The sequence below is a fragment of the Manis javanica genome, chromosome 13, assembly GCF_040802235.1.
Source record: "Manis javanica isolate MJ-LG chromosome 13, MJ_LKY, whole genome shotgun sequence".
Classification (NCBI taxonomy): Eukaryota; Metazoa; Chordata; class Mammalia; order Pholidota; family Manidae; genus Manis; species Manis javanica.
The window spans coordinates 41,578,203-41,598,106 of record NC_133168.1 but is presented as its reverse complement, the minus strand read 5'-3'; the positions used below and the strand labels follow the sequence as shown (position 1 = coordinate 41,598,106).

At 33.2% G+C, this 19,904-nt stretch overlaps 1 protein-coding gene across 7 annotated transcripts in view; it reads left to right on the top strand.

Annotated features, from left to right (window-relative positions):
- TBC1D32 (TBC1 domain family member 32) overlaps window positions 1–19,904 on the top strand; it is a 207,353-nt gene that overhangs the window by 38,350 nt on the left and 149,099 nt on the right. For 6 of the 7 annotated variants that reach the window (XR_005054532.2, XM_036993532.2, XM_036993559.2 and 3 more), the window contains 8 exons: window positions 1,709–1,834; window positions 4,266–4,344; window positions 4,486–4,589; window positions 4,684–4,745; window positions 5,446–5,590; window positions 7,889–7,948; window positions 15,428–15,518; window positions 18,353–18,493. Coding sequence is in view for 6 of the 7 variants with exons in the window: in XM_036993532.2 (XP_036849427.2) it covers window positions 1,709–1,834; window positions 4,266–4,344; window positions 4,486–4,589; window positions 4,684–4,745; window positions 5,446–5,590; window positions 7,889–7,948; window positions 15,428–15,518; window positions 18,353–18,493 (808 nt within the window). In the remaining variant the exon portion in view is untranslated. The remainder of the gene's footprint in view (window positions 1–1,708; window positions 1,835–4,265; window positions 4,345–4,485; window positions 4,590–4,683; window positions 4,746–5,445; window positions 5,591–7,888; window positions 7,949–15,427; window positions 15,519–18,352; window positions 18,494–19,904) is intronic. The other variant, XM_036993536.2, reaches the window with a different exon arrangement.

Genomic DNA, 19,904 nt, shown 5'->3' with positions numbered 1-19,904 from the left:
TCTTAGAAACTTGTCATGTTTACAAGAGGAGATTTTTATTTCTCATTTCAATTTTGAAGGGATGAAGTTGCAAGCCGTTGTGCCCCAAATTTTTCCTTCACTGTTGCTTTGGATGTGTTATTTTAGTGATTTCTTTGAAGAAAAAGTATTCATTTAATGTTCTCTCTACTTCTGGAAAATATGAGCAACTTTGACACATACATTCATTTATTAGAAAAATAATTTCTTCAAAATTCTATTGCAGTGTGCCTGTTTATATTTTAAAAGATTATAATCATTATTGTTTACAAAGTTTTATTTCATTTGAAAATCAGTCTGAAATAAAAAATGTTATAGGATTTTTGAAGTACCTAAGAATTTGTATATATTTTGGCATTTGGTCTCAATTTTTGAAATAGTTTTTCTTCAGCTTTTTGTTTTAAATTAAATGAACTTACTGTTGGTGGTTTTCCTTAAAAAAATAGTAACTTTTTTATTGGCTTTTTGATTTTTTATTTTCTTTCTAAGTTCTTAATAAATGTGATGTTTCAAGAGATACTGGAAATAGGACTTGACTTTTATATTAGAACAGTCTCATTGTCTTGAGTTTAAGTGGATTATTTGGAAATCTGTACTTGGTCAGAAACTTTTATTCTTCTGCAGGTAGTAAATTCTTTGTGGGATTTTGTACTAAAAATGGAGAAATTAATGTTTTTAAACTTGCTCCATAGTTCCCCTAATCCCTATCATAAATAAAGTTATATTTAGGAGTTCTTCTTTTATATGAATATAAAGGCACTTTTAAATGTATTCTGTATTTTTCAGCTAGAACTTGATACCCTGATTCAGAGTATGGTTTCCTGAGGTCTTAGCTCTTTTCTTTGTTTCTTCACCTTTTTTTTTTTTTTTTTTTTTTATTACTGGGCTTCAGTTGCTTCAGCTGGAAATCAACCAATTTTGAGAAACAGGTTGGAATCAGTGTATTATTTATTACTCACTACACTAGTTTATTATTACTATGCCACTTGGAGAGTGAGCTGAGGGTAGATGCTTTGCTCCATTCATGACTGGAGTAGAGCTACTCTCCACTGATGTCTTAGGTCATACTGTTTTGAGTGAATTCTGATTGGATTTTGAGAAGAATGATTAAGAAGTAAGTTTTCTGTGAAAATACAGAGATACAATTTTGCATAATGTTGAATTACTTTTTTCTAATTCAGTGGTTAAAAAGGTCAGGAAATACGGTGTAGCAGCAAAAATAAGTCCCAGTTGTTTTGCGAGAATTGTTTATTTATCCTGGAATGGGAGTGCCTCCCCAGGGCATCTCGGGGCAGTGTTTAAAATTAAAGCACTAAAACTTAGGACCAACCATGGGGACCTCCTCAGGTAGGGTAGAGTCTGTGGGATGGAGCCATGGGAGAACTTTGCCCTGCTGATTGAAATTTGACCACCATCCTTCCTTCTCTTCCAATGAGACATGTCGCCTAGAATCTTATAATACACTTAGAGTTTTAATTTTTGATTTTACATAAAATAAACTTTCCCCCTTTGTTTAATACAGTTTAAAAAATGAGTTCTCAAGAATTGCTTTGTAAAAGGAGATCTGATTCTCATTAATTGACTGTTTAAAGCAATTATCCAAACTCTGCCTTTCAGTGTTATTAAAGATTTGAAGAATTGATATTATTCTATTGGCTGAGTATTAATAAAAATATTTTTAAAATTATAGGTGAGATATGAAGCCTTGCAAACGTTATGTTCAGCTCCACCATCTGATGTTCTCAACTGTGAAAATTGGACCATTCTTTGTGAAAAACTGACAGTGTCTCTTTCAGATCCTGATCCTGTGTTTAGTGTAAGGAAATGCTTATAGAAATATTTAAAAATTTGTTTTTCTGTCATTCTAGAATAAAATGGAATATGCTAATTTTCCTTAATAATAGCTCATATATGGTCATGGAATTTCAGTTCCAGCTTTAGAATTGTTAAATTCTTTAAAGGAATTAACTTAATATTTCATGAGATTCAAAGTATGGTCAATATACTTCATTGCCAAATAAAATATACAAGATAATATCTGTTAATCTTGTAAAGGGATGTCTAAATATTTGTGTTGTTTTTGAATTAAGAAATATTTTAAAAGAATGCTTAGTGTTTTTGAGAGAATTCATTGTATGTGAAAATTTTAACTTAAAATGATTAGACTTCTAAAGGTTCATAATCATTTTCCTTATGCATTTAAGTGTTCAGAGATTGCTTAATTCCTCAAAAGGTTAGGCAACTATAAAGCTAAGAGTTGAGAATAACACTGAGACAAATTATAAAGCAAATATAGAAAATTCCAAAAATTGTAAAATTGTGAAGCCAATAAGGAAATAATTAAATGTAAAAAAGAAAAAAATAATTCACATAACTTCTCTGGAACTCATATTATATAAATAAGACTATGGTAAATAATTCTATGGATAATATTTGTGATGTGAATTAAAAAAATCTTGACTGTATCCCAGCATCACATGTTGTTAATATAAATAGTTTTTTGTTTTTTTTTTTAATGAGAATCTTTTTCTTCATGACTGGTATATTAGTAAAAAATTTGGCTTTAAAATTTATAATATTTCTTACAGAATTTTAGGCATTAGTGCAAGAATTCAATTTTTCTAACTGTTTGACAGCTGTATCTTGAATACCTACACTGTGCATCATTGTAGATTAGATGTTGGGAATGTACTCTGAATAAGACAAAAGTCTTTGCCTTTATAGAACATACCTTCTAGTAGAGGAGACAGACAGTAAACAAACAGTTCTTAAAAAAACTCAGTATATTGTACTGGTAAACACAAGTGGTTTGGAAACAATGTTTGTTACTTTTTTAAGGGAGAAAAAGGTGTTCAGTTATCTACTATCTGGATGTAGTTCAATGTACTAACACCAGAGGGTGATGCAGACCTCTGTAAAAATTCAGTGATTCAAAAACTTCAAAGGGGAAAAAGATATTTCAGCATCACACTTTTAATATTTCAAGGCTCTCTAACAGGAAATACAATCGTATATTTTTCTTTGTTTTTCCTTTACTTAAAGACAAAATAATGGCTAGGTAAGTTTCCTTTAATTATTAAAAAAAAAATATGTAACAACTTTAAAAGCAGCAAATGTCCTAATGGGTCAGTATACCGGGCTTTATTTAGCCATTCCAGATCATTATGCAGCAAGAGTACTGTAAATACTTAAGGCAATGTAATTGGAAGATGATGTTGTAGATGAGAAATGGTAAAAAAAAACAATCATTTTGGAGTAAAGAACATTCTTTTTGTTTTTTCGAATTTATATTCAATCCAAATTTCTTGTGTTTGATTCTGTTTCTTCATTTCCTGTTCTAAAGGACTCTTACATATAACTGATTGAAGCCTATAGTGTTTGAAACGTGACAGATACTTACCAGTTTCTACAAGTATAAAAAATAGACTTCCAAATTATATAATATCCTGTGTTCAGTAGGAATTTCTTTGGGTTATTAGAAGGTATCTGTAGTCACTTGGGTAGCCATTTTTTTCTAAGCATGTAATCCTAACATGTGCTGTAGGCAAGGTTATTAGTTTCTTTTTCCCCAGAATAGAACATTGTAGGGAATTTTATATTATTTAATGGGAAGTTGATTAGGATCAGTCTCATCACAATATTAAAGTTGGTATGGTTAAGATGACAATAACTCACTTTTTAAGGTGATTTGAGTACCAACTAGTGCTGAAGTAATGTTGTTAACTACATCTGTTATCTCATTTAGTTCATTTACCTTGTGATAGTTCCTACTTTGTTTTAATGTAAAGTTTTGAAAATATGTAATATTTTTCTTGGGAATAGGCAAAATTATTAGATTCCTAAATGTTTATTGAAACTTACTTAAGAAATTTAAAAAAACAAAAACAAATGTTGAATTTACAGAAAGGTGGGTTTTTGTTTATTTTGTTTTTACATTTACTATTCCTATTACCTTATTTGATATTTTTTACATTGTACCTTCGTCTGTCAAACCTCCCTTATCCCCATGTCTGTATCTGTTACCACCAGATTGTACAATAATAAACTGCTTTCTTAGATTTACTATTAGTTTTGGTCAGTTTTACTTTTTGCCCAGACAACACAAGAATGTGCCCATTTTTATAGGTAAATTTTAAGTTTCTGAATGGTTTCTGTTTATGTTCTAACTTTTTCACTATGAAAAATGATTCTTTCATGTCTATCTTTGTAAGAATATTGGCTGCAAATAATTTGTTTCATTTCTATAGGATCGGATTTTAAAATTCTATGCACAGACATTTACACTTTCGCCGTTACATATGACCAAGGAAATTTATACAAGCTTAGGTACGTTTATTAAATCTTTTATAGAAATGTTTTTTCTCTTATACTTAAGAAAATGGATAGGAAATAACTTTTAGAAATCACTGTATAATTATAATCTTATATATACAATAAGTATAATCTAATTTTACTTTTTCTTTCCAGCTAAATATTTGGAGCTATACTTTCTGTCTAGAGAAAATCATATTCTTACTCTTTCAGCTGGTATAGATACAACTAATCCTAATGTTATCCGCTTGCTTAAAAAGGTATTTATTTGCTATAGTATGGTTTTATTTTTATTTAAATAGTTCATATTTAAGAATTCTAATTTTTTGAGAACTGTTATGCACTGTTTTGTAGGTTCGTCTTCTAAATGAATATCAGAAAGAGGCTCCATCTTTCTGGATTCGTCACCCTGAGAAGTACGTCCCCTAATTTATGCCAACATAAAATACAGGGATGTTATTATCCCACACATCAAGAAAGAGAGTAAAGACAGTTGTAATTTATTTGATTGGAAAGGGATTAGTAAAGTTTATTTTCTAACTTTTCATGTTTGTATTTAGCTGTGTAGATGGCTCTGTGCAAGTATCATTTTACACCTTTTATTTATCACAACATACTAAAAAAGAGTGGTGTAGCTCAGGTACTTTAATTACTGGTCTTTGCTGCTTTGGACAAGTTCTTTAAGTGTTCTTTAAACTTTTTCCATTTCAGTTCTAAAATTTTTAGGAAGGTTGTAAGAGCAACTGTGAGTCTAATATGGACAGTTTAAATTTGAGAGCCAATACTGAAGTAGAAAGAATGTAAGTTTTTAAAGCAGAAAAAATTGGGTGTGAATTCCACCTCTGCCATTTACTGAAATACAAAAATAAAGATTATTTAATCATTCTGGAAAATCAAAATATATCACCAGTACTATATACATACACTATATATATAATGTTTAGTATTTACATATTTTTTACATGATTGTAAAACTTTTATATAATTTAATATATAAAGTACTTTATATATACCCATATACATATATATATACACATATGTGTGTGTGCATATATACATATATATATATATGAAATAGCATTTTTTTCTAAAATCACTTCTTTCCCAAACCTTAAGGTATATGGAAGAAATTGTGGAGAGTACTTTGTCCTTATTATCAGTTAAATATGATGAAAGTCATCATGTCTCACAAAAGATTTTGGATCCGATCCACTTTCTTGCATTGGTTGATACTAAGGCTGTGTGGTTCAAAAAGTGGATGGTAAGGAAAAATGGAATATGTTTTATACCTTTCAGTTCATGGCTTTGTCATTTCAAAGAACAGCTAGTGTCTGCATGTTTATTGGGTGCTAAAAGTTCAAATTGCTTTTGTGTGTGTTAATTCATTTAATTCTTACAGCAATTTACCAGATGGGTGGCATTATTACCCCATTTACAGGTGCAGCAACTGAGGCACAGAAAAATTAAGCAACTTGCTTAAGATCGTTTACCTCGTAAGTGGCAGAGCCAGAATAGGATATTAATTTGAATATCCATTAAGCTGAATGACCTACCCAAAATCTGGTCTTATTTAGCTTCAAAGCTTCTTTAGTTTACACAGATGTGGTAGAACATAAGGATTCAGTGCCCATTTTTCTTTGACTTAGGAGGTATATCTGAAATATCTCTTCATTTGCCTCTTCCTGGACCTCCAGTTTGGGAAATATGTTTAATACCTTGAATTCTGGGCGTTACAAAGGAGTGCATGACTGTCCTAGATTGAACCTAATATTAAGAGCATAGAGATCTTTATATTATTACCTTCCTCATCTGCTGTTGAATGAGAGTAGTCTGTGTCTGGCACTAGCAGCCGCAGTCCTGAACTGTGTTTTCACATCTTTGTCCTTCTCAGCCTGCCTACTGGGCATTATGTATTTGTTAGAGTAGGGGAGGGAGTTGCTGCGGCCATGGCCGACCGTACAGAGCAGCACCATGTTCATTTACTGCTAGCACAGTTTGAATACTAGGCTTTTTTCTTTTTTTTACTTTTTATTGTCTAAACTGTATAAAAATATCCAGTGAACCAAAACATAAATCTGTCTAGCACTTAGCTGTGACCTGGACTGTGTAATATATGTTTGATAAATGTTCAGTGTAGGTTAATCTGAACACTTTGTTCCTCACATCTGACACTTGTCATAATTTCGTAAGACAATTAAGAAGAAGGTCATTAGTATAGAAAATATGCAAAATACATAAAAGTACAAATGCAATGCATTTCTGTAATTCTACAACACAAGGATATCTATTAAGACTTTGGTTTATGTAGGTATATTTTTAAACTTATCTGTTTAGGTCTTTTTAAAGAAAAACCATATTTTACTAATTATTTATAGCTAACTCTTTTCACTTAACATTTTTATTGTCATTATTTGATTCTTAAGAGAGAGGCAGATCACAGTAAAACTAACTAATACAAAATTATTAAAAATTCAGTTCCCTGAGTGTGTTCCCTGAGTAGTATTAGTGGAAATTCATTTGTCCTCTACACTTATAAAAGGCAGAGGTTGACAGACTTTACGTAAAGGGCCAGAAAAATAAATATTTTTGATTTTGTGGGCCCTGCCATCTTTTCAATTATTGAACTCTGTTATAGCCCCAAAACATCCATAGAAAATATTAATGAATGGACATGGCTGTCAGATAAAACTGTATTTACCAAATCAGGGGGCAGCTGAGTTTGGACTGAGGGCTGTAGGTTGGTGACTCAGTCTAAGGAATATACTATGAAGATTTCTTGTCAGAATATGATCAATAGTTTAATTGTAGCTCAACTTCCTTCTCTTACTACAACTGAAAAAGGATTAATAATTTTTTATAATATTTTAAGCAACAAGGGTGAAAATATAAAGAGTTTTGGTATTATTAAACACTTAGTTTTGGTTAATTAAACTCTGTTCCTCCAAATTATGAGTTTTTACTGAATTATTATTAAGTAAAATGAGGAACTATGTTGAACATTAGTGATATATATAAATATTACTTAATTAGATGTTTTCTTCTTTGTATAGTGCATAAATCATGTTCTAGTTTATCTACAGTTCTAAGGAGAGAAATATTTGGCACTGAATAATTTAAAAAGTATCATTGGCAAAGAATGATAAAGATACTGCCCTTTAGAGCTTTTCACCCTTGACAAATTTCTGCATATACAGACAGTACAGTACTATTCTTCTCATTGTGAGTGTTGTGGTCCCCCTCCCCCCAGTCCTGTATCTTTTTTGGGGGGCTCTGTCATACACTGGTAGTCAGGTATGTTTTCTGGTGAGGGTTTTAAAATAGCATGGAAACTAGACACAACTGAGGAATAGAATACTTTTCCACTGGTCGATAAATGATCTGGGTTTTTGATATGATTTACATTCTTGTCATTGCATTGCTCATAGTTCATTGTACATAAACCTGTTTGTCACTGATTACAATAATTTAAAATTGTGTAATGTGATATTAGAAATGATGCAAGAAAAACAGATTTTGAATGGTATAGCTTGAATATTAAATGCCATTTTCCTCATTTTAGCATGCATATTATAGTAGAACTGCAGTACTAAGACTTCTTGAAAAGAAGTATAAATCCCTGGTAAGTCTGTTTCTGTTATGTTGAAAATAATATCACAAAGATACATGATGTAATAACTTACATGATGTAATAACTTGCATGTGCAAAGTTGAGTGATTATTAATCTTCAGTAACCAAATAATCCCCCTTTTATGTGCCTTTTAAAATACACTTCTGTGAAACATAAAAAAATTAGAGTAGAGACTTAAAATATAATCAAGATAAATTGGGAAATACATAACTACATAGTAAATTGGGCTGCTAACAAGCTTGTTTAAGATAGGCGGTATTTTTAAGTATTATGTAATTTAAAACAGGCTAGGTATTTGTAGGGTATACTCATGCTTTTGACTGAAAGTTGCATGAAAAAACTCAGTATGATAAATGCTTTTGCATTTGCAAAAATTGATTCGGGTAATACTAAATATAAACTAATACTGTAGAATATATTAGTGGAATTTTTCTACATTTATTGTTATTAGTAGAATAATGTGTAAAGGATTTTGAAAGGAATCGAAAATAATTCATAAATCATAAATGTAAAAAATGTAAAACAGTAAAATATTTTAAGACTTTTGCTAATATGACTGACTTGACAAATGTAGTTATGTAGAATCTTGAGTTTAGAAGTCAGATGAAGGGAAATATTCCTGGAATTATGAATTTTTGGTTGCATACACTAGTGCATAAAATGAAAGGAAAAATATAATTGTCTGTTTGAGAATCAAGAGACCTGAGCTTCAGAAAGGTGAGAAGAGGGTTATTGAATTAATAGATTGCGAATTTATTTCTGGAGGTAATAGGTGCTTATAAATCTTTAAAGAAACAAGTGAAAGTCTCTCCACATTCATTTTTCTTATTCGCATTTTAGATGAGAATTTATTGTTACTATGTGAGCATAGACTGATCTTGTTAGAATAGAGAAGGGAAAAAACAAAGAACAGGATGATTTTTTTCCCCTTGTGGTTTGACATATAAGGACTAACTGTTTCTATCGCAGAGGCCCTGATGGACATACTTCAAATTTGTTTCTTATAGATTAATACTTAACTTTTCAAATAAGAAGCAAATTTTATTTATACCATAATTGATTTTCAGCCTGCAAAAAGTTTATTGTAAACAACTTCAATATTTTATCATCTTGGTCAAATGTTATATTTCAAGTACATAATGGGTCCAGCTTGTATGAGATTCCAACTTAAATCTCATTTTCTCCTAAAAAGTTTTCCTAAATTTGAAAATATTATTTATAATATATATTATTTATAAAGTAAACTTGGCCCAACTTTTGAAAAATAAATTGGGAAAAATTGATACAAGATCTATTTGTTCCTTTTTTCTTTTCAGAATTGAGGATGAGATTTTGTGCATCAACAGTGGAAACTTTGGACTACATAGATTTGTTTTTTGTTATGTAAGAGATACTTACATCAGGACTTTGGTCATAACAGTATATTTAGCTCAGTGATCTGCTAAAGCATTTCCGCTAGGTTCTCATCAGTATGGTCTGATAATATTTTCTGTAGCAGTGAAATATCTGCATTGTCCAATAGGGTAGCCACTAGCCAGCTATCTGTGTCTACTGAAGACCTGAATGTGAGAAACTGAATTTTTAATTATCTTTACTTTTAATTTTTAATTTAAAACTAATACGTGGTTAGTGGCCACTCAATTTGTGCAATCCTAATGATATTTACGACATTTTCAATAGGCAGACTTAGGCAACAAATTATGTATTTGCTGTTAATTTTTTTAAAGAGGAAGTAGAGAGCTTTATTTACATAACATTGTAAAGTCATGAACTAGTTGAAAAGCATTTTGGCTATCAGCATAAATATGTAACCTTTTATTTTTTAATAACTTGAATTTTTGTCCAATCTACCCATAAAGGAATGGCTTCTGAAATGGCTTTATATAGTGAATTTCCTAGTTTTCTTGCTCTCACTCATTTAAACAAAATATTGACAGCTACGTTATTTTCATTTTCTCTTGGTTTTTCCTACTTTACTGTTCTATAGCCCTTTCCCCACTGTCTTTGGGGTTAGCAATTAAGTGAACTAGCTTGTATCTATTTGGTAGTGCAGGAAAATAAGCATCAAATAAAATCCTGAATTTTAAAGCAAATGTCTGTAGCTTCCTGAGATTTAGGAAAATGATTCTTTATGCCCTCAAATTTGACTCTCTTGACTAGTGCTTAAATTTTCTTACAATAGATTTGCTTTTTTCAATTTAAAAATGGTTATTATATAATGTGATTACTCTACTCCTGAGACCTATACCTTATCTTGCGATTGTTACCTTTTCTCAAAAGGAAGCACATTTAAGAAGTGAGGAGAGGAGTTGAGGGAACAGAAGTGGGTGTAAGTGGTTGGTCAAGATAAATATGAGTAGAAATGGGTGCAAGGAGGAGGGGTTTCTGAAGGTTTGAATGCAAGTGAACTATAAAATAGTATGAGTAAAATTATCTTGTAGATAGTGTTTTGAGTTTTCAAGGAAGTTGGTATTCTTCGCCTTTTTTGTCTCCTAACTTAGAACTTCTCTTAAGTATTTATTTTGTCATGTCAAAAGTTCCCTATAATGGCAGTTGTTATTCTAAGTCACTTTTTGTTGTTGGTGGTGTTTACCAAGGTATGTATAAGAATTAGAATTATAAGAGTAAGTTCATCTAGGAAGCAGGAGTTCTATCAACAGGAGGCTGCCGCTTAGACAAACTCATGACAAACATGAAACAGATCAGTACCCTTCTGGGCAAAAGTGTATGCTTATGAATGGTGTCTCGGGCTCTGACCTTGCAGAAACTAGGAAGGGGCAGTAGTGATATGACAGTCATTAGCTCCCCTCTTTCATGAATTGACAAGTCACAGAGTAGTGTCTTCGTACGTTTTTGTAGGAGTCCCAAGCAGTTTGACTATTTGTCTTTGCATGAATTTGTTGCTGGTAGCCAGTAATCTCAGATGGCTTGGATTGGATTGACTGAATTAGATACTTCTTTCACTATGCTTCCTTCTGTTGTCTATGGAACATCTCCTTCATATATTCAGTAGATGACTGAATTAGAGATCTCTTGGGATTATACTTCCCTCTGTTCCCTACGGAACAACTCCTTTATGTATTCATTAGATGCAAGATAAACCACAACAAAATAGGAGCTAAATGTACAAATAAACAACAAAAGCAAAACAAACCAGAATATTTGCAAAATAGGTCGCCTCCAAAAGAAAGGGCTTATTTACATAAAGACCAATTTCATTTCAAATTTTAGGATAATGAATTTAGCAGTGAGAGCTCAGATGAAGCAAATTAGAGCTTACATCATTGTTGAGACATATTTACATGGTGGCATAACTGAAGGACTGTCAGTATTTGGAACTTAAGGTGGCTAAATGAACGTTCTTGTTTGAGAATCCCATGGAGTGCTACCAAATAAGAGCCCCTTTAAGGTAATCTTCATGGAAGCTCCAGATTTGTCAAGAATTAAGACCACTGTTCAATATGTGAAAAAATGCATAAAGCTGAGTTTATTATTATTTCAGTTAGGCAAAACAGATTGTTAATATAATAGAGTTTTAGTGAAAGCTTGTTACTCAAAGACTAATAGGCTTTCTGAGGTGAGAGTTCATACCAACTAGAAGAATGGTAACTCAGGTGAAACTGCTGCTTTTACAAATAATTTTCCTGGAGTGTGTCTGTTGTAGGATGACTTTTATTTTTTATTCCTTTTTTTTCAGAAGCAAGGGGATAGCATAATTCATTGGGTTTTCAGAAGCATATTTGTTGACATCTGTTTATCTGTATTGATTTTTAAGGTTTTAAACTTGTTCTCTTAGTTTCATAGATTTGTCATCAATGTATTAAGTTGATTTAAATCTGGTTTTGATGTTTATTATCTATAGGACAGTTATTCTTTTCTGAAGATTGTGAGGAATTTCTTAATAGGTGTTATCCTGGAAAAGAGAAAGGGAGTATATAAAAGTAGTGGCAGGAAAATATTTCAGGACACTGGAATAGTGTAGACATTTAGGGATTGGAATACACATAGCACATTTGGAAATGGCATATGTTTTATATGATCAGATATAGATTACTAAGAGAAAGGTGAATTGGTATGAAGGAAATTTCCTGACAAATTAGTTCGCTGAAAGCTGATATCAAGTAGATGATGTTTTTTTGAAGAGTTTTTGGATGCTTTAAATTGAGTTTGTGTCAGTTGACCTCAGTTTTATTCATGCATGGAGCAGGGCATAATCCCATAAAGATAGACCTATTTAAAGGAAATCATCGTATTTTTGCAGACAAAAATGTTGAGTTTTGTTGTACATGTCAGTTTTGTTTGAAAATGCGTTTCAAATATAACTGCCATGTGTTGATTGAGATTTTATTTTGTTTAAGTGAAATCATATGATATTTGTCTTTCTCTGCCTGACTTATTTCACTCAACATAATACACTTTAGGTCCATCCATGTTTTTGCAAATGGCAAGATTTCTTCTTTTTTTATGCCTGAATAACATTCCATTATATATGTACAGCACATCTTTATCCATTCATCTGTTGATGGGCACTTTAGTTGCTTCCTTAGGTAGATTAGGATTTTCAGTGAATTTGTTTTTGGTGAATTGGTCATTTGGTTGGTCTCATGTTGAATTGGCTTTTGGTGACTTTTATTTTTAACACAGGTAGATGTATTTCTGTGTGTTCATGCATTTGTATGTGTGGCTGGATAGGAGGGGCATCTGGAGGATAAGAGGACTAAAACTAATATATGATCATAAAGAATTTTTGTGAGTAATATATCAGATTTAGGAGATTTGTCTTTATTCTGGAGGTGTGGTGAGCCACTATTGCAGGTTTTTAAGTACTGAAGGAACATCATATTAGGGCTTTGGGAAACTTGGAAAATGGGTTGAAGGTGCTAAGTGTGATGCCAGGGTTCTTGTTTGCAGAGTCAAAGAATGAACTTAGCAAACACCAAAGGTAGGTGGGCCAGGGAGAGGCTTTTATTTAGAAATAAGTGAGAGGAAAGAGCTCCTGCCTCACGCCAGGAGGGGATAAGAGAGTCCGGGGTGGTGTGTTGTCTAGGGGATTTATAGGCGGTTGAGGATTTTTGGGAACTGAGGGCTTAGGGTGTGTGTGGACTTGTACCACATGCCCTGCCCCTAAGGTTGGCTGGGTTGTTGTCTGTTTACTAGGGCTGTTTACAGAGAAGGCTCTCCTTATGTTGACATACCCTTCTTTATCTGCAGAACACTCAAACATGCCAGGCCAAGTTGCTCCTGGACTTTTGACCTTTAACTGATCTTACTGAAGATGTTTATATTCCTAGTCTGGTATCTTTACCCTAGAGAAGTAGTGTGACCTTGGCTTTGCATAATGCTTAACACAGAGTTTCGATAGGGACTTCTTTACCACATTGCTTTGACTATAAATATCCTGCCTTGCTTTTTCCAGAGGCCCTCTCCCTACTCTGACTACACCCATGGTCCCTGTATCAAGTGGAGATAGGAAGGAATGTTGGAGCAGAAAGATTCAAATTTTTTGTAGTAATCCAAGCAAAAGATGGTGAAACATGAATATAAGGCTGTGACTGTGAATTGGGATAAATAGATGGACTCCTCCAGAGTACCATATTTAGAATATAGGATTTACAGGACTTGGCTTTTTGAATGGGAGTGGGTAAAGACTGACTTCTCAGTGAATGACATCAGTCACTCAAATGAGTAACATAGTTGAACGAAAGTTGGGAAAGGTAATGATTTCGAATTTGGTAGATTTGGTCATACTGAGTTTGGGATCCAGATTTTCAGGAGGCAATTTCATGTTATTGATCTAGATCTCTGAAATTTGATTTAGAGAAGACATACAGATATGGGAAGAGGCCCCCAAGACCACATCCAGATTTAATTATTGCTGGGAGGACTCAGACTCAGTGTGTAGTCATATTCTTAGCTGTGATTTATAAACAGAAAAGAATACAAAGCAAAGGTCCATTGGGTGGACCTTGGATGATACCAAGCATAAGCCTCCAAGAAGTCTTTTTTCTAGTGGAGACAACATGACTCCACTTAATTCCTCTGCATCAAATTGTGACAATTCATTAAACACTCTGCCCAGTTTTTTTTTAATTGGGGGATTTATCACATAAACACCCCCTTGCCTAAAATATACCAGGATTCCAGACTCCCAGAAGGAAAGCAGGTATTCAACATAAACCACATTTTTTATACAAACAGTCTAGATACAGTGAGTCTCTCTTACCAATGATGTCAGGATGGTGGCAACCCTGTTGAAGTACAAGTTACCGGATGCTAGTTGGGATCTAACCTTGTAAGCATGCATTTCTAAGGATAGAAGTCCTGCCAAGTTAACTCCTCTTTGCATGAAACTGAGGCCGTAAGGACAAATGAGACTGGGAAATGCATCAATTCTTTGACACTGCAATTATGAACTTGCTGTGTCTGTGTAATCATCTTTCTTTCCCATAAAGCTTAATTCTTCTTTCCACTTAGGTTCTAGCTGCTCCTGCTTCTTGGATACTTTTTTCTATTCAGTTATCCTCTTTCTCTCTTGTACTAAGAAGAGTCAAGCTCTTCTTCTCTTGGCTCCTAAAGTAACACTTCAGCATAATCATATCCTTTGAATCTGAAAAAGAATTCAGTCTTGACTTTAAGACTCATATGTCAGCTGTTCTTTTTTTCTTCACAACCAATCTTCCTGAAAATGAAAATCGTGCTAGCTGCTTTTATTTTTCCAGTTCCTATTCCTTTTCAGTATAGACTGGTGGTACTCCCTAAGCTGCCCTGGGACTGTCTTTTCAAGGTTGCCAACAACTTCCTTATCATTAGATCTGATGATTATCTGCCCTTATTTCACTGGCTTCTATTTTATTTGAGAATTAAAATTAAAGGGCATCTGCTGGAAGTAGGTGGGTGCAGAGGAAAGGTGAGAAGATTTGAAGTCTGTCCTTCTGGAGAATGGTAGGTGGTAGAATAGAGATTCATAGAAGAATTGATGGGTACAAGAGAAGTTGGAGATGATTTTTTTGTTATAACTATTGTTTGAATTACAAGTTTTTTCTTCATTAGTTTTCAGCAATTCTGGTATCTGAGATGGAATTAAAGGCTTGATCTCTTTCATATTTTGCTGGCTGGGTAGGAAAAGACTCTAAAGCAAGGGAACTGAGGATATTGGCAAGAAAGTAAAATCATGCCACCAATTTTTGCTTCTTTCACTGTAAGATTTGAAGTACATGTATATATTTGTCTGTTGACACCAACATTACAGCTATATTTATATATCCACAAATACTTTCAATGTTTCCCAGAATGAATGATGCCATAGTAAAATATAATTGAGGAAACTGAGCTTTAATGGCCTGAAAAGGTGCTATTCTAAATATTGTAAATATTTGTCCTGCCTATTTTTCCAGCATTGACTAATTTCTTTTAATACTTGGACTTGTAGATTATAAATTGCTAGAATTAAAAAGTTATCATTTTAATAGGTAACCACAGCAGTGCAGCAGTGTGTTCAGTACCTTGAGTTATGTGAGACCATGAAAGCTAATGAGATTTGGCAGCATTCAAAGCATTGTGGTAAGTACTGTTTTCTCTGTTATGTACTTTGAAAAATGGTTCATTTTAGTAATAAAGGTTGTTTAGTAATAACCAATTTTTAAATAATTGCTAGTATCATGGTAAGTTAGATGACTTTTGCCAATATAAAGTATTTTCACAAATTTAAAAAATATACCATAATGATTTTTTAATAACAAGTCTACATCTGAAATTAATGTATCACCATACTGCTTTTTACCACATGCAGTTCTTCAATTCAGGCTAGAATATATATCTTAGTCTGTTATACTGCAGTTATATACTGCTCAGTCTTTAGCATATCATATTGGTCACTTAATTATTACCTGTGCATTTCAGTGGGAGGAAATTTTTCTGTAAAATCATTGGACACACCACCCTACCATGTGATTCCTCTGTGCTTACCTCATCTCTGAGCTAAAATATCCTAGGTGTTTCATAATCTGACCCTTATCTCTCTATCCAGTCTCTTCTCTAGCTACTGATTAAAGAGAATCTTCTCTTCAGTCAGATTTTCTTGAATATCAGTGCCTATATGTCTTTGTTATTTCTCCTACTACTTCCCATAGTCATAAACTCTTAATTTATATCTTATTCATTGTAAAAGGAACTTCATTCTAAATTTTTCAAGGAGGCTTCTCTGCCTATTTGAATTTTTTATTGTTCTTTTGTTTATATCATTCAGTTATTTTATGTTGCCTCCCTAAGCAAATAATAAATACTCTGAGAATATGAGGATATCTTACTTTCTTTATCCCTGGGTAAATTCTTTATCAAACTTGAGAAAAATGATCAAAGACCAATAGTTGAATGAGTTCAAAAGCTGTTGTTCTGTAGTGGAGGAAAAAGTACAGAAGCCAGAATTTGTTCTTCAAGAGGAAGAACAGGAAGAAGATGTTTAAGTTTATATAAACTTCTCATTTATAAATTTATGTGTGTTTCTATTATCTTGATAATGAAATTTTATAGCTAGGTGGGTTTTTTTTGTTTTTTGTTTTCCTTACTACCCCAGCAGCCCTTCATGACTTTGCTTTCTTTCCTAGTAAAGGTCTCAGGGTACTTCACTGCATTCTTTTGCCATATCTTTAAAAGTTCTCGCTCTTTTCTCTTCCAGTTTCCTGTCTGCTGCTTCCTAAATTTAGGTCAGTTCAGTCTTCCATGTTACCCTTGAGCAGAGAGTATTTTTGATATAACTTGACAGTGCCCTTTCTCTGGGCTACAATAAAGGGGTATGGTATCCTTCTATTCCAGATTGATCTCTTTGTACTTGATTCTGTTCCCATCTGGTGGTGTTTGTGTTTTTTTTGTTTTAAAACCAGGATGTTGCTTCATTTTTATTGTCTCCCTGCATCATTTAAACATATTTATTTATCTTTCATATAAAAAACTGAGCAAGTTAACAGTTACCTTATCTGTCTGCTTCCCTTCAGAGAAAAAGGTTCTAAATAACCTATATACAGCCAAGCCCCATTTTCTTTATCTCCTATTCACTTTTCAAGCCTCAACAGTGGTGCTGAGGCTTCTATTTCTACTGCTCCATGACCTTCCCCTTATCAGCTTCCCCTCTTTCTTGCCCTCATTTTACAGCATGTGCCTCTGTTGATCCTTTCTGTCTTTTTCAGGGTTTCATTCTTTCTTGGATTTCCTCATTCTCATCTAACAAATTCTTAGTAACTTTAAAGGCTCTTTTCTTTATTTGTGTTCATACTCACCAAGGTTTTGCCCTTTCTTCTTTTCTCATCGTAGTCTACCTGTTCACTCTTGAAGCCCGTTTATTTTCATGGTTTCAAATATTATGTATTTATATGTGTAGGGTGATTCTGAAATATTTTAAGTCCACACCTCTTTTCTGAATTCCAGAGCCGTGTACTCATACTTAGTATGCTATCTGTATGTTCCATGGGCACTTAAATATTAAGATGTCAGGGACAGATCACTTTCTTTTCTTTCTAAATAAATCTGGGTATTTTGGCTCTGTTTAGAATTACTTGAAGAAAAATTCACTGTGTACACAGATATTTGAGTTGGAACTTGTAAGTTTTCTTTATTTTCCAATTCTTTTTGCTGATGCTTTTGTTAATGATTTTTTTTTGATAAGTCTTATTTCAAGCCTTGACCAATCCTTCTGTCCACCTTTTGTGCTGTTTTCCACATGCACATTTGATTATTACTTTCTCACTTACAACCCTTTAATCTTCCAGTTGTCTCTGTAATAAAGCCCATATTCCTTCTGCAGCTAAGTCCTCCATGATCTGCCCCTGCTGGCCTCTGGCCCCTGCCTCTCCCACTTGTCCTTGCCATGCTCTGGTCATACAGACTGTTTGCCACACTCTTAATTGGAAGCCCAGTTTCATCTTTTTTACTGGATTTGGACACCAGCAAATAGTTTAAGGTATCATATAAAACAGATACTCAATAGGTCTTGAATATATGGATGAATAGTATATATTAGAAGATTCTAATTTCATTTGTTAACATGGTTATAAATATAATCTTCTATAGTATTGATTTTTATTTGTAGAATTTAACAGTAATGTTTTTCACTTCCTCTCTTCCTTAACTTCTCGTGAAGTCCCTCTTGATGACAGATAACTGACAATCTTACACTTTTAGAATGAATGTTATATGCATATTACCCATTTCTGAGATTGTTAAATTTTACGAATGCTTTTTCCATTGATTTAAGTGTTAGGAAGTAGGAAAATAATTTATTTATTTACATCAACAGTGTCTCTATTACAGACTGGAACCTTAATGTTCAGAATGAAATGAAGACAGGCACTACAAAATGTAATAGCATTAAAGTAAATTTAATTGTTTGCCTCTCTTTTAAGGGATCAAACAGAAAACGTTCTACTACTCAGGACAAGAATTACAATATATTTATTTCATTCATTCACTGTGCTTTTTAGGAAGATTATTGATCTATACACAAGGCAGAAAACTCTTTCCCATAAAGCTCAAGAATAGAAAAGGTAAGTGTAGTTAGGAGAAATGAGTATGTTCAAATATGGTAAGATTTATGTACTATGGGTTATAAAAATTTGGAGATCTCACATGGTCTCTTCTAGAGTACTTAGTGACATAACTTCTAGGCTTGATGGCTTGTACATTTTAAAGTGTTACCTTTTCTTTTTTGATATGTGATTTTCCCTACATGTATGTATTTTCTGTTCATCCAGCCTTATTTCTCTCTGCTTTTCAGTTTCCTACATATACTGAACAATCCACATACGGATTTAGAACTAGAATACCTCATTTAAGTTCTGGTTCTTGTATAAACTCTGTGATCTTTTGGGCATTCACTCAACCATTGTTTCAGGTTCTTCATCTGTAAAAAACCAGTGATGTGGAGCTCACAGAATTTTTGTAATGATCAGGGATGAAGTTTGAGAATACTGCTTTAAAAAAGTACAAGGCCCTGTACCATTTGATACATTCCATCTTATTGTTACTGCAAGTCCCATTTTTAATTTTTCCCCATCAAACTTTATCACAGGCTGTTATCTTCCTTACTTCCCTTAAAACTTTAAGTGTATACTGAATATAGTGTAGAGATCAGAAAAATTTTTTTCTGTAAAGTACCAGGTAGTAAATATTTTGGGTTTTGTGGGCCACATACTGTCTCTGTTACACATTCTGTATGTGTGTTGTATGTTTGTACACATGGTCATGTGTGCACAAGAGTTATCACAGCAGGCCTGAGACTGCTTTCCTTTGAAAGGCCTGATTGTAAGGTTGAACTGTGGCTGGCATCTGGGAACTTGGATTTCTCACTATCCCCAGAACTGATAAGAGTGGTTTGCTGTGCCTAAACTGTCTATACACACAATGTGGTTTATGCTGAACATCTGCTTTCCTTTAGGAAGTGTGGAATCCTGGTATGTGCCTGGCAGAGAATGTTTACATGATCTACTGCCAATAAAAACCTGGACACTGAGTCTCTAATAAGCTTCGTTGGTAGAAAACATTTGACATGTGTTGTCACAACTCACTACTGAAAGAATCAAATGTATTCTGTGTGACTCCACTGGGAGAAACGTTTGGTCTCTTTTACCTGGTTTGTTCTGGTCTTGACCCTGTGCCTGCTTTGTTTTTGTTTTTGATGTTATTTTTGTTTTTGTTTCATAACCTCTTATGTAGTAAATCATAGCTGAGAGTACTACTATGTGACGAATCTTGTGAGTTCTCCTAGTGAATCACAGAATCTGGGTGTGGCTTTGGGGACCCCTGACACATGGTACAAACCTTTAAAAATAAAAAAAACTACTCTTAGCTTGTGAGCCTGATGAAAATCGGGCCACAATGGCTCTAGTTTGCCAATCCTGTTATAGAGTATCTGTATTTTGAACACTTTCTGTAATGTTTTCGTAGTTGTTTTATCTA